The sequence below is a fragment of the Plectropomus leopardus genome, chromosome 14 (assembly GCF_026936395.1).
Source record: "Plectropomus leopardus strain MGB_pleo_1.0 chromosome 14, ASM2693639v1, whole genome shotgun sequence".
In the NCBI taxonomy this organism is placed as follows: domain Eukaryota; kingdom Metazoa; phylum Chordata; class Actinopteri; order Perciformes; family Serranidae; genus Plectropomus; species Plectropomus leopardus.
Genome location: NC_142189.1, coordinates 15,991,595 through 16,006,240, shown reverse-complemented (window position 1 = coordinate 16,006,240; position 14,646 = coordinate 15,991,595). Strand labels below are relative to the sequence as shown.

Genomic DNA, 14,646 nt, shown 5'->3' with positions numbered 1-14,646 from the left:
TATTCCACTGCTTTAATTATCATCTTGAAGAGTTTATGAAGAGGAATTCAATAAATTATTAAAATAAATAATAAATGTTACCACTTATTTTTGGATTTTACATTGCGTTGCATTGTAGGAAAGAAAAGTCAGGAAAAACACAGTTGTTAACATCCTACTTTCAACATCTTTGCATTTTAAGACTTTTGAATATGCAAAACCGATTAAGGCCTTATTTTTTTGATTAATGAATTCAATGCCTTTTAAGACTTTTTAAGGATCCGCGTGAACCCTGTTCATTTATAGGACTCTAAAGACAAAACAGAAATCATTATCTCCTCGCTACAGTAAAAACACGAAATAAATGTGCAAATACTTGATAGTTTTCTCCAGAACTAGCTCAGAAACTGAAGATACTCTTACCTCCTCTGCCTCCGTCAGCTGACTGACTGGAGTCGGTCCACATACAGAGTCTCACCAGGTGACAGTATCTGCGCCTAATCACCTCGAGCTCGTGCGCTGTTTGTTACCTCTTTATCTGTTGTTTCGCGCACAAGACAATATAAAAAAGCTCGTGTCCCTTAGTACTGTAGCTTTTAGTGTGGGGTTTAAGTGCATATATAATCGCTATAGTTGTCAAAGTAACGTGAAAAAGGCAGCTGTTTCTGCTCCACATGTTGTTTCTATGTAGACTACGTCACGCGCTGATGTTAGCCAATGAGCGGCAGCGGCTATATATATTGTGATATTTTTCCCTGAGTGTCGTCTGTCAGACAGACAGGCAAGCTCTGATCTGATGTTGTACACCGTCAACACAAACGCCAACGAATCACATACGTTATGTTTGAGTGCAATGTTACAGCAGATGATCGGGGTTGAGGGCAGGGTTGGACACATGACCTTTTAATCCCAGAGAGCGAGGCGGGATTTGTGCCTGAGAGGCTGAGACCAGGGTTAATACTTTCCAGCACACGTACGGTGAAGTCATTGGCTCGCGCGCTACTGGCGCGGCATTGTAAAGTTTACTAAGCGCTGAAAGCTAATGCAGAAAAGACATTTACTAAGATTAATAATATGTAGCGCTTTGTGATAAGACAACGAACCCGATCGGATACATACGTGATTGCGAGGATATGGATGGACGAGCAGAGACGCGTGTCGGTGGAAATTAGTAGAAAAAATAGCTTTATTTTGGTCGTTTATAACTTGGTAGTTGGGCTAAAGTGAGCGCGCTGCGTAATGTCATGCTAGCATAGCTGCTGTAACTCAGCAGACGGTATCAAGATGAGCTCTTCACGGGAGATAAAACGTCAGTATTGATTCGCTTTTACTAAGTATTTTTTCGATTGTTTACTCTGTTGGTATAATAAAAGCTTGGTGTGTGATTACCCCGCAGAGCTGCAGAAAGCAAAGAGCAAAGCGCAGAACAGCAACAACCTCAAAGAGGAAGCAAACATCTGCAATCAGCTGGGAGAGCTGCTGTCCAGAAATGGTAAGTTATTCATAACAATCACAATGTTGAATTTTCTGTTCAACAAAAAGTGTGTAGAGGAATCTTTTTTTTACCGACTTTGTTTATTGATTTTCACAAATTTGTATCCATCAATGGAGTATGGAGTAGCTGTGACAAGGAAATAAAAACGTTTACTTCACTTTGCAAAAAAAAGACAAGTGCAGTTGTCATTGGTTAATTCTTTGTGTGTGTGTGTGTGTGTGTGTGTGTGTGTGTGTGTGTGTGTGTGTTGTATAACTTTGTAGTAAATGAGTTACTCATGAGAATATGATTAGTAAAAAGGGTAGGTATAATAGGCATCAACCCTAAATGCCAAAAAAAATTCTTGTCCATGCAGATAGCCTGTTTTTTATTTTTTTATTTAATCTTTATTTGTACAGGTAATCTCATTGAGACATGGGGTCTCATTCTCAAGAGAGACCTGTTTCGGACAACATACAATGTAACAATTAGTTATGGACAGACATTTATCACCACAGTACTTACAACATTTAAGTGAAAGTACCGAGTGAAAGCAGATTAAAAATACTAAAAACAGGAATACGTTTCCAAAGATGCCTTTTTCCAGTGCCCTCAGAATAAGTTTAAAATCCCACAGTGGGATCAAGCTGGACAGATCAAGCTCTGTACTTACTGAGGGCTTTTCTTCTTTCCTTCTGTTCTCTTAGTAGCTTCAGTTTAATGAGGATCCCTTTTCCACTCTGATCTTACTCACTTTCCCCTCCCTTTATTTTCTTTGGACACTGGACTGACCCCAAATGGTGGTTTCCAATGCATTGCAGGCACTTTGCTTCCTCTTTGTCTTCTTTGCGCTCCTCACAGCAGTTTTCCTTCCGTCTTTTAACTTTTTTCCATACTGCAGTAAAATGTCCTTATTCCTCACAGAAGAAACATCTGAGAGGATGTTTTATGGTCTCTTTCACACTGTAACACACATACTCATGTTTCACTACTGTCAGTTTCTCTTCAAAAGTCAAATACACCCTGCTCTTTTTGTCTTTCTGTCCTATGATTTCCAGTACTGTGAAGTGCAGTTTCTAGTCGACTGTGTCCTATTGTCAATCTATTCATCTGTCCCCACTCCTATTTTTTGTGAATCTCAGGTGATTATGAGGCTGCCATCAGTGAGCACCAGCAGGAGTTGTCTCTTTCTGAGGTGCTTAACGATGTGATTGGACGAGCTGTGGCCAATCGTAAGATAGGAGAGTGCTACGCAGAGCTTGGAAACATTGAGGCTGCTTTGAAAGTGAGTAGATTGTTTTTCTGAATTGAGAAAAAATGCAGAAACGCATTTGTAGCAATTCTTAAAACTGTTGACTCAGCATTATTGTGATAACAAAAGTAGGGAACAACATGCATGCTCACACTACAGGGATGTTAAGATGTTTGTTTTTTCCTTCAGCATCAGCGCCGTCACCTGGACCTGGCTCGCTCTGTCAGAGATCATGCTGAGGAGCAAAGGGCGCTGGCCACTATTGGACGAACCTACCTTTTTCGATATGAATCAGATCAGTCGAAGAACAGTTTAGAGCAAGCTCAGGATGCCTTCAGGCAGAGCCTGGCCATTGTGGATGAACGATTAGAAGGTGTGCGCTGTGTGCTAGTTTGTAACCCCCTTGTTTTTGAGGGATATGTTAAATTATCTAGTTTTTGTAATACTGTTTTTTCTAACATGTTTATTTTTTCTTTTACCTAAAGGGACTGTGCCAGGGCGAGAGATTAGTGAGATGAAGGCACGTCTCTTCCTCAATCTAGGTCTGGTCTGTGATCATCTGGGAGAGCCCAAACGATGCAGCGAGTTTATTAGACGAAGTGTCTTTATTGCAGAGTAAGAACATCCTCAACTAAACTGTATCCTCATGTTAAAACTTAATAATATGGAGAGCGCAAAAAGATGACGATGAGTGTTGCTGATGGTGCTTTATCTATTCTAACCCTGTAAAGGAAGAGTCAGCTGCTGGAGGATCTCTACCGTGCAAACTTTAACTTGGGCAACATCTACTTCCGTCACGGTCAGCAGTCTAACGCAGTGCGTTGCCTTGAACAGGCCAAAGAGTGCGCGAGGAAGATCAAAGACAAGTTCAGTGAGAGCGAGTGCTTCCACTGCATTGGCAAGGTATAAACTCAACTCATCGAACCAACTGACCCGTTTCCTGTTAGTGTGGCAGTGCATTTGTCATTTGTGCGCCTCCATGACATTTATCCGCAGGTGCAGCTGTCACTGGGCGATTTCGTAGCTGCCAGACGATCTCTGAAAAAAGCTCTCTTATTGGGTTCCCAGCAGCCATTGGACCGGCAGGCAGTAAAGAAAGCTTTCAAATATGGTGAAAGACAGCTTTTTTTTATCTACTCAGTCTTGTTGATTATTTGCATTTACTTAAAATTATTTTTTTCACCAAGAAAGCTGAGTTGATGGTGGTGATTTGTTTGAATTTCATAGCGGATCAAGGCTGTAAATTAGAGGAAGAGTTGGGGGAGGATCACGGCAAAATCCCCCATCAGGCCGTTGGGCTGGCAGAGCAGCTTGGGGACCTGTACTGTAAGGTTGGGTGCTACAGCAAAGCTCTGGATGCATATCAAGCGCAGGTAAAAATATTTCAAGCACCCAATATTCACTGCCTTTTAAGTCCTATCCAATTTGAACTGACACTTAATACAATCAATTAAGCTCTGTTGTCTATGTAATGCAGCTAAAGGGCGCTGAGGCGTTGGGAAAGCCTGCCAGGGAGCTGGCCGTCATCCACGTGTCCCTGGCGGCGACCTACACAGACCTCAGACGGCACAGCAAGGCAGTGGAGCACTACAGACAGGAGCTGGCTTTACGACAGGGCAGCTCGACTGAGGTATACATGACATACATCTTCACCCAAATGTCCTCTCTTTTATTAAACGGCAATATTTAAGATCATAGTTATATTATCTGGGTTTTATGGACACAGGTGACTCATGTCTATAACAGACGTGGGACCAGGTCATTGTTTAGTAAACCTGTTTAGTAAACGATTCGTGTAAGTTTAGACTGACTAATATAATTTACAATATTAAAACGTATTTTGAAATGATGTCGCATATAATTTAATCACTTTATGTGTGTCTGTGTCAGGAGTGTAGCACTTGGCTGAACATCGCAGCTGCTCAGGAGGAGAGCAGCTGTGCCCTGGAGGATGTAGAGAGCAGCTACAGTAAAGCCTCTCACTGCGCTCAGAAGTCTGGGCAGACCAGACTACAGGTGAGCTGGAAGCTGGAAAAATTAATAGGATAAGAAACGGTTAAACTTTATTTGAAAGGCTAATCAATTTTCATGGATTTCCCATACATAATAGGCTTTTTATGTACAGATGGGTGACAAATTAAAGGAATAAATGAGTGAGGAAACATAATGAACGCAGCTGCTTCCACACAGGTACAAGATACAATTAAGCAAATAAGATTCAATCAGGACCATGTTTGAAAATATTGAGCAAGCCCAGTTGATTCTGATTTTATGTTATTTTTCTGCGATTTTGGACCAGCGAGGAGAGCAGCGCTCTCCCACCACCATCAACAAAACACCAAATGAGCATATTTCTTTTGGAAAAATGGTATTCGATCCCTCCAGTCGAGTAAAGCTGTTCTCGCGGCACACTCTGATGTAACATCTTACTAAGACACTTTATGTCGATTTATCCTTTAAATTGTCACCCACCATCTGTAGCTACAAATCCCTATACTATGTTTAAGAAGGGAAACAGATGCAGTGTTTGAACGCTTACTTTCCCTCCTACAGAAACGCGTGCTGAGGCTCTGGCTGGCGTCCCAGAGACGACTCGGCTCATCCAGGGCTGATGACACTGAGGCGACGCTGCAGGAGCTGTGCGCCGCTGAGGGCTGGAGTCCAGATGGGAGCGATGGTGAGGAGGATGAAGAGGAGGAGATGGATAACAGTGAGCCTCTGGATGACAGTGACGTCGTCCTCTCAGACTCAGGTAGAACTGGCGTTTTGCTCCCCTGACATCTGCGGACAGATTAATTCTAATATTACCTGAAGTTATTTTTATGTTTTTGACTTTTCATGTTTAGATGAGGATTTGGAGGGTTATGACAAAATGGTATCAGGAAGGAGGAAGGCAGGAAGGGTGAGTCGCATGTCAGTCTTTCCACAATCATTTCATCTTTGTTTTTGTGTCTTCTACGTTTTTACCCTCTGCTCTGTTTGTTTCCGTTTTTTTAGTGGAACAAGAGGAACGAGAAGGGAGAGACGTCTCTGCACAGAGCGTGTATAGACGGAAACCTGAAGCAGACCCAGTATCTGGTGGAACAGGTGAGAAAAACAAGACTTGTTTTAGTTTAACAATAAGCACAACATTTTTTCTGTTTTAAATGTGGCCACAAAAAGCAAAATCAAGAGAAAATGCAATGACAGTCAGACAGACGAAGGTAAAATCCTCAGTGAACAGTAAAATATCTGCACTAAACTGAGCAGAAATCCAATAATAAATCCAGAGACTGTCTCTGCTGTGATTATTTCTAAGGAGTTATGTTCATAATGTAAAAACATCCTGGATTTTATTATAATTAATAATACTCTGCTTGTCTGCATGTCAGGGTCACCCCGTGAACCCCAGAGACTATTGTGGCTGGACTCCTCTTCATGAGGCCTGCAACCACGGTCACTATGGTAACTGAGTTATGATCAACTTCATATGACCTTGTTTAAAAATTGTTTTATAAAAACGGTAAAAAAAAGAAATTGTCTCTCTCACACAGACATTGTAGCCGTGCTGCTGGAGCGCGGCGCTAATGTAAATGATCCTGGTGGTCCCTTATGTGAGGGAGTGACTCCTCTCCACGACGCCCTCGCTTGTGGCAATTTAAAAGTTGCGAGACTCCTGGTGGAGCGAGGGGCTTCTGTCACTCAACGCAACTCAAAGGTGTGTGTGCCATTTTTGGTGAACTACAGGAGCTGATTATGTAAAACTAAATGATACCGATTAATACAAACTATACAAAAAAATAAGAGGATTTCTGCAGATGTTTTTTACAAACTTGAACCAGTCTTCTGAAAAACAGTAGATATTTGGGGCTGTTTTAGTTGTTGAGGTAGTGGTAAAAACTCACAGACATATTCACCCTGTATGAGGGTAAAATCACAGACTGGTGATATTGAAAGACATCCCCTAGACAACTACATTTGTCCAAATGGGGTTCATGTTTGCATCTGTGTCCCATGCTTTCATCATCCTCTGTCAGGGTGACACCGCCATGGACACCCTCCGTCAGTGGCAGAGGACATACAGCAGAGAGCTGGACCAGGAGACAAAGCAGGAGTGCATCGCTACAGAGAGACTGCTGAGGAAGGCGCTTGCAGGGGGAGGTGAGGCCTTTACATCATCACAACAGTTTAGCCTCAGTTTGCCTTTTAAACATCCTTTGAGACACAGTTTTTTTCCCCACTTATCTCTGTCTAACACAGTGCCGGCTGCTGCGGCCCCAGCCAAGCCTTTCGATGCCCTGCAGGACAGCCAGCTGTTTGATGCTGAGAACTCGGAGCCGCTGTCGTCCTCTGGAGGGGGCTGTTCCTCCAGCCAAGACTGGCGCCGGACCAACAGGAACTCAGAGGTGAAGGCAGCACCTGCCAGCCCCAAACGGTGGCAGAGCAATGGCTCAACGCAGCGGCACAGAGCCAGAGGGACGGAGGCTGCCGTTCTGTACGGGGTAATGTCTGCCAGACTATTATTTACACAAGATCAAGATAAAATTACTTGTTCCTACATCTTTTCCTATAAATGCTTTGGATTCCTTGTGATCTGCAAACTCTGTAGGTCTTTAAAAGACATAAAGATCACTGAATTTAGTTTTCTTAAAACATTTATGCAGTTATAAAAATGTTTTTGTATTTTTTTGTGGCCTGTCAGGAGACTTAATACACCCAAAAACTAAAAGTTGCAACAGTGAAATAGTTATAAAACTGATATCAAAAAGGTCTTGAATTCAACCTGCAGAAACTCTGCCACTGAAACTGAATTCTTAAGATCTACAGTTAGAGTGCGTGGTTTGTTTTTCATGCTTTTTGTAGAATAACAGCAGCTCCTCAGATGACAGCGACTCTGATTGCCCCGTCAGTCCTCTGCGTCCCGTCCGCACCAGACAAAGTTTACCAGCACCCCCGAGTCACAAGGAAGCCCCCACAAACCCGATCCCCAACTCGGGTCGAGAAAGTGTGAGGGAGGCTCCCGCGCCGTCTGTCTTTGCACGAGAGGAGTACCACAGCGTCATCCGAGGCTTAGGCAGTGCCAAAACTCTTCTGTCACAGCCTCAGTTCTCCAGCACGCCAGCTGTTTCATCCAGCAACAAATCAGCTCTTATTCCCGAGGAGGAGTACCTAGCTGATGAGTGGCTGGAGGACGATTTGGGGGAAATCCAGCCGAAGAAGAAGAGGAGACTACAGGTGGAGCAGGATGGGATGAGAGGGGAGGATGCTGCCTTGCCTTCAGCAGCAAAAAGTCAAAGCAGATACTTGAACTCTGACGCCTGCAGAGGTAATAAGTTGACCTTTTTTTTGTCACATGTTTCTTTTACTCCACATCTCTTTCACCGTCATTAAGCTCTTCTCCTCTTTCACTTCTGCAGCTCCGTCGTCCTCCAGCAGGAGTCTCTCTCTGAAAAAGAACGGCTCTCAGAAGCCTCACCAGGTCAAAATGACTCAGATGCCGGGGATGGTGCGTTTGGGGAGACGAGAGGTCAACAGGTCACAGAGTCCCACAGTTACAGACAATGACGAAGTGAGACCCGAGACGCCACCACCGCTACAAATACACATACAGGTGAGAAAAAATCTAACACAGCCTTTATCCTGATGAGTTACAGATGGAATCAAATCTAGAAAAATGCATTAACAGTGTTATTGTTGGACAATGTTCCTATAAATGATTCATTTTATGTTTGTATGTAGACTTTTGTCTTTTTTTTATGTAGTATGCTATTGACCTTTTTCTGTGTCCTTAATGAAGTAAATCAAAAAAATTCAAGTCCGAAAAAAGATTTCACATTACTTATTCAGGACAACATCAACTGCAGACAGACAATTATTAATGTTTCAGCATCCTTCTGCACCGTAAGTGGAGCTTCATTTATCAGGAGTCTGTCTTTATTCTTGATTAACTTCAGACACTGATGAATGTGCTGACGAATAAGAGCAGGACGATGTTGAAGGAAGCACCATTTTGAGAAACATAGATCTAAACTGTGTGTATTTTCCGTCATAATTTCACACGAGGTCACGCTGCAGTTTCAGTTTCAGCATTTACAGATTTTATTTGTGAAATAATGGCAGGATTCGGTGGCGTTCCCCTTTAAAGTCAGTTGAGGAGACTTTATTCAGAACTGCGCTGCTCGACCTTAACCACAAAAAGGAAGAGAGAGCCTATAATTCAGGTTTAGCTGCATTCTATTGACTCCCAGTATCTTTTAGATTAGATTTTATGCTCCCATAATTTGTTTTAAAAGCTCTTAATGGTTTGGGACTGTCGCATGCTGCAGACTCTCTGCTGTTCTAATAAATGAGCAATGCACTTATACCAAGAGCTATAAGAGATGTGGTCTCTGTGAACATTTTTAAATGGAAAACTGAAAAGCTATTTATTTAATTTGGCTTTTAATACATATTATTCTTCTTATTTTTTTAAGTATTAAAAAAAAATCTAATTCTTTGCATTTTATTTGTTTATTGCTACTATTTATTTATTTGTTTGTTTTACTGGTCTCTGTTTTTTACTTTCTCTTGTATACTTTTATTATTAACAGTTTTTTTTAAACTTATTATTTCATTGCCCTTTTTTAAGGTTTTGATTTTGATTTTTTTATTACAAAGCACTCTGAGCTGCATGTCTTCTGTGAAAAGCACTCTATAAATAATGATTATCATAATTATTTTTATTCAAGCAGCCATTATGTTTTTGCCTGTATTTATTTGTTTTAATTTGTCATTTTATTTCAGCCTCCTGCTCAAACTTTGGTTGCTCCCATGCCTACTTCACTACCTCCACCAATCAGAATGAGGGTCAGAGTTCAGGAGGATGTTTTCCTCATCCCAGTTCCACAAAGGTTGGTGTTTATCTGTTACTCTTTTATACGAATGAATGACACCAGTGATGTGATTTTGTAGTTGTAGTTTTTTTTTAACATTGGCTTAACAATTTTGACACCAAGGAGCCAGTGCTGGTGTTTTTGTGCTGTTTTGAAACATATCGTATGCTGCTGTGTTTCAGCGAGGCAGACTCCTGCACTGTGTCGTGGCTGTGTGAGCAGGCCGCTCAGCGTTACTACCAAAAATGTGGCCTCCTGCCACGCCTCTCGCTGCAGAAGGAAGGTGCTCTGCTGTCCCCGCAGGACCTGCTGCTGGCTGTCCTGCATACCAATGAAGAGGTAAGGACAGGCGTTAAGAAAATGTTGCTTTTACTTATTTTCACCAGTACAGAATTAGGATGGTGTGTTGTGTTGCAGGTTCTTGCTGAAGTTTGCTCCTGGGATCTCCCTCCTCTCCCTGAGCGCTACAAGAAGGCCTGCCACAGCCTGGCAGCGGGTGAGCAACACACACTAACACACACAAATGCAGACACACACATTTTTATAACTCGTTCTGGAGCATCTCTTTGTGTCGCCGCAGATGAAAACAAGCGTGTGACCCGGCTCTGTGAGGTGCAGGACGGGAGCTCCTCTGTGTCGGTGTGCGGCCTCAGCCTGGCGCCCTCCTCCCTCAACCCGCTCCTTCGTGCCCTGAAACTGCAGGCCAGCCTCACAGAGCTGCGTATGTCCGGCAACCGTCTCCACGACAACCTTCTCCCTGAGCTGGTTGCCACAACAATCACCATGCCTCGGCTTCGGCTGCTGGATGTTTCTGCCAATAGCATCACGGGGGACGGGCTGGAGAAAGCCGTAAATGCTTTAAAGGGACAGAGTCATCCTGCGTTCCCGGTAAAAAACCCAACATCCAGAGTCTGTTTTTATTTCAACAGCTGTCATCAGTTTACTTTTGAAGATACTTTTGTCTCATAAGTGTCACTGTTTGGATGCAGATAGTGTTGAAAATTGACATTATAGTTAGTTTAAATTATATATTATTTAAAATATAGTAACCTTAAAGCATAGGCTCAATCTAAATCACAGTGAAATATATTTATCTCTCTTTTTACTCTTAGCTCTGCTGATAGTTTCTGTTTTATGTATTCCACCAAAGTACTGAAAAATTTAAATTTAAAAAATGTAACAACATATATTTTCTAAAAACACCGTCCCTTGTAAAACTGTTCTTGGTAAATACGTGGTTCATAGAAAGGACAGGACATTGTTTCTGGAAAGACATACTGCTGTTGAGTTCAGTACCACAAAACAAATTGTGGTTTGCTTCACAGTCAAGCGGACTGTTTTAGGGTTATCTTATCAGATTTTAACTCAAGGGGTGGGTGAGAACTTTTTTTTGGCTGCTGCTATTTGGGTAAACTGACTTAAAGGCTCACTTTCAGCCTGGATCCTATTTTTACATATTTTGTGTCTAAGTGACAAATGTGAAACTGGTTCAGTATCAATCAAGAGCGTTACCGTTGGCAGCTGTGCAACAGGCTGCAGCGTAACCATTCGAGGTATGTTCACTGTTCCCAATACTGGACCAGTTTCAGAAATTGTTTCTCACATTAGTCACAAAGACCGAATAAAAAAAGCGGGGAACAGGTTGAAAAACACTAAAGTTACCCTTTAAGTGTTTTTTTTAAATTGTCCACATGCCTGAGTTTCACTAAAGATGCATTTTAAATGAAATGCAGCTTGTTAATGTTCCAGTTGTTCACACGCTGTTAGCTTGACAAGGTCCTATTGTTAAGCATGTGAAAACCACCAAAATCACAACCCCTCCCACCATGTGTCAAAGTGTCCCACACCATAGTGTGTGAAACATCTTTAACACCAAGCACACTTTTCCATCACATCTGAGACTGATAGTTCATCAGATTAATATAAAGAGTTCAACAGTGAATTCTCTCTTGTGCACGCTGATGTTTTTTGGTTGATTTTTGGTTGTAGTGTTTGGAGGAACTCGACCTCAGCATGAACCAGCTGGGTGACGGTGTGTCCGAGTCCCTGTCCTGTCTGCTGTCCCACTGCCCTCTGTTAGCCAAGCTGTCCCTGCAGGCCTGTGGCCTCACCGCTCGCTTTCTTCAGCAGCATCGATTGCTGTTAGCCAACGCTCTGACAGGTGACGCTCTGACACTCTAAATTTGGGTTTTAAAATCGAAACTTGTGACAAGTGATGAGCAGAGTCAATAAAGCCCTCAACTCAAGTGTCCTGTGTTAATCAAATCCTTGTACTTTTCTGAGAAGTTTAGCTTTAAAAGATGTGTCATTATTTATAATTAGCTATAGATTAAAAGAAAGGATGGTATTAATATTCATTTACAAGCCAATATTTTAAATCAGGATCCAACAGAATCTATTTCAGCTTTCAGCTTATTTATAGATAAGTAAATGAATATCTTTTAAACTTTCAGGTTCAGGCCACCTGAAATCAGTGTGTCTATCCCACAATGCACTGGGCTCTACTGGCTTTGAGCTGGTGTTGAAGACTTTGCCTCTCCACTCTCTCACACACCTGGACCTGTCTGCCGTCCGCAGGGGTCCAGCTGATTACCCAGCGCTAGAACACCTCGCCAAAATCCTGTCACAGGTGCGCTCACATCAGCCATGCTGTGCAGTTATTTATGTAGTGGGTGGAGAGCTTTAAGTGCAACAAATGAAAACGTGTCATCTGTCTTCGCAGGAAGACTGTTCGCTGACCCACTTGAGTCTGGCAGCAAACGGGTTGACGGACAGCAGTGTCGCCACCTTGACCAGGTGAGTGTGCGTCTTCTGCTGCCTGAGAGCATGCATACATTTAATCCAAATTAGAAAATTCATCAAATCATAATTATGGTGCGATGATGTCTTTGAAGCTAAAGGTCTGTGAACATGTGTTCAGAATTTTGTTATCAGTGATGACATTTTAATTTGCTTAATTTTGGCTGATTAGATTAGTTTCATCCCCAGTTCATTAACTCAGAACCAAGAGGGGGAGGGAAAACGTGTTCAACTTATTTTAAGGGCGCTGGAAAAAGCATCTTTGGAAACTTGTTCCTGTTTTTAGTATTTGATCTGCTCCTACTTGGCACTTTGACCTAAATATTGTATGAACTGTTTTGACTGATCTGTCAGTCGTAACTATTTTTGTGTTATATGTAGTTGTTTGAAACAGGCCTCTCTTGAGAATAAGACCCCATGTCTCAATGAGGTTACCTGTATAAATAAAGGTTAAATTTAAAAAAGATTTAAAAAAGGACTTCTGTGGTTTTATCTGCCGTCCTGTATTTGTCTCTGTCAAACTTTTTGGTTTCTCCCTGCAGGTGTTTACCTTCATGTCCGTCTCTGGTTCATCTGAACCTTTCAGCTAATCCGTCTGTTACCTCAGCGGGACTTCACAGCATCCTGATGTCTCTCAGAGAGGCTGGTCGACCTTTGACCCTTCTAAACCTGCAAGGTACATTGGTCTGTGTGTGTACGTGTAGGTCATACGCCTGTGGTGTCAGGTGCACATTCACCATTTCTTACGAAAACACATTCTAAGTTTCCTTGTGGCTTAACAAACATGCTGAATGCCAGCAATCTTCTTTGTCTCTGGTGACACGTTATTCTTATAAATGTGAAAAATATGTTAAGTATATTTTGCCTAAAAGTACGATGTGCTACACTGGTATGTTGTGGTACCTAATATTGCTGCAACATAGTTAAACTGTGAGCTACAAAGGGGTGGTTGAAGATTAAATAATGTGAATATTATGAATTGGAAAGAGATGGAAAACTTAATTCAGTTTTATTTTTACTGTCCTTTTATATCACAGTTTGTCTGGAGGCCCTTTTTCACCTGTGTGATGGGGGTAAAAGATGCCATAAGTTGTTACAATAAGAGAATTAATCAAAAATATTGACTTAGTATCTCAAAATAATTAGACATACTGCAAATTTACTCTTTTGATACACTGAATTATTTTGAGAAATATTTTTTCTCATTATAATTACTTAACAAGATCTTTTTTCATCACTTCCATAAAAGTTGTGACAAACATTGTTTGACAACTTATTGATGAAACCGTATTTAACTTTAGATTGATTACAGGCTATTTTTTGAATTGAATCAGATATCTGACATAACCTGATAAACTTGAAAGTTAAGTTTGTTATTAAATTGAGAGCTGAATATAAAGCAATGAATTGTAAAATTACCAACAGTATAGCAGAGGATATGCTTTCACTATAAGTGATAATAGTTTCATAGAAAGTGCTTCAAGAAACAGTCAGTGTATAAGAATTCATCAAAAAACGTCAGTGCTTCATGTTCTTATTCAAATGATTGTGTGTGCTGTATTGTACCCAATTGTTAAGTTTTGCTAGAGATGAATAATCTCTTGCAAAAAAAAAAGAAAGCCATTGGTGTCAAAGATTGTGCCTAAGCATTAAAAAAAAAAACTGTAATATAATCCCTGACACAAGGCTGCTCCTTGTTTCCTCTCCCACAGGTTGCGCGGTGTCCGGCCCCTGGGACAGTGCGGATCTCGATGGTTTGTCAGAGCTGGTCAAGGATCTCCGTCTTTGCTCACAGGGACTCAACAAGCTGGACCGACAGGCCTTAAAGCAGAGCTGGGACGCCAGTCGGCCACATGGACACTTCATTGACCGAAACAGCATGTGCCTGCTCTCTGCTGCAGCCCCCTCGTGAAGAGGGGAAACATTTAACGTGCCGCAGAGACGATGAAAGATCATACATCACTGACACTGAATTCTGAACCGTGTAAAATCATTAACACACAATATTTTATCACTCGAGGCTGATCGCTTAAGTCACCAAATGGACCAGTCACATGGCGCCCAGGGACACTCTGTGGAAGTAGCTTTTATGTTTTCATGTGTTTTTGTCACCTTATTTATGTGGAACTGTACTTACGTTTGTCATGTTAGCAGTGTGTTTGTCATGATGCAACCACTGAATTATTGTATGATTTTACATTTAGAAAAAAACAATTAAAGTATTGTAAAATATTTCTTTTCATCACTTTAAAGGGATTCTTCCTGGTTCATAAAAATCTCGAACAACAAAA

General features: G+C 41.6%; 2 protein-coding genes across 3 annotated transcripts in view; one reads left to right on the top strand and one right to left on the bottom strand.

The window, feature by feature from the left end:
• LOC121953650 (gamma-aminobutyric acid receptor subunit rho-1) overlaps positions 1 to 2,226 on the bottom strand; it is a 26,160-nt gene extending 23,934 nt beyond the window's left edge. Inside the window, exon 1 of one of the 2 annotated variants that reach the window (XM_088087059.1) lies at positions 2,127 to 2,226. The gene's annotated coding sequence lies outside the window, so the exon portion shown is untranslated. Of the gene's footprint in view, positions 1 to 402; positions 669 to 2,126 lie in introns of those variants that run through there. The other variant, XM_042500838.2, reaches the window with a different exon arrangement.
• On the top strand, positions 973 to 14,646 carry tonsl (tonsoku-like, DNA repair protein). Its single transcript, XM_042500881.2, has 28 exons — positions 973 to 1,288; positions 1,376 to 1,471; positions 2,596 to 2,738; positions 2,895 to 3,078; positions 3,191 to 3,320; positions 3,437 to 3,608; positions 3,702 to 3,816; positions 3,933 to 4,078; positions 4,183 to 4,335; positions 4,596 to 4,721; positions 5,259 to 5,457; positions 5,552 to 5,607; positions 5,703 to 5,792; positions 6,077 to 6,149; positions 6,239 to 6,402; positions 6,722 to 6,845; positions 6,945 to 7,186; positions 7,548 to 8,010; positions 8,102 to 8,295; positions 9,468 to 9,574; positions 9,739 to 9,895; positions 9,974 to 10,052; positions 10,137 to 10,444; positions 11,546 to 11,717; positions 12,010 to 12,185; positions 12,279 to 12,352; positions 12,898 to 13,031; positions 14,068 to 14,646. Exons 1-28 carry the CDS (start codon positions 1,264 to 1,266, stop codon positions 14,265 to 14,267), a joined length of 4,302 nt encoding a protein of 1,433 aa, XP_042356815.2. The 5' UTR covers positions 973 to 1,263; the 3' UTR covers positions 14,268 to 14,646.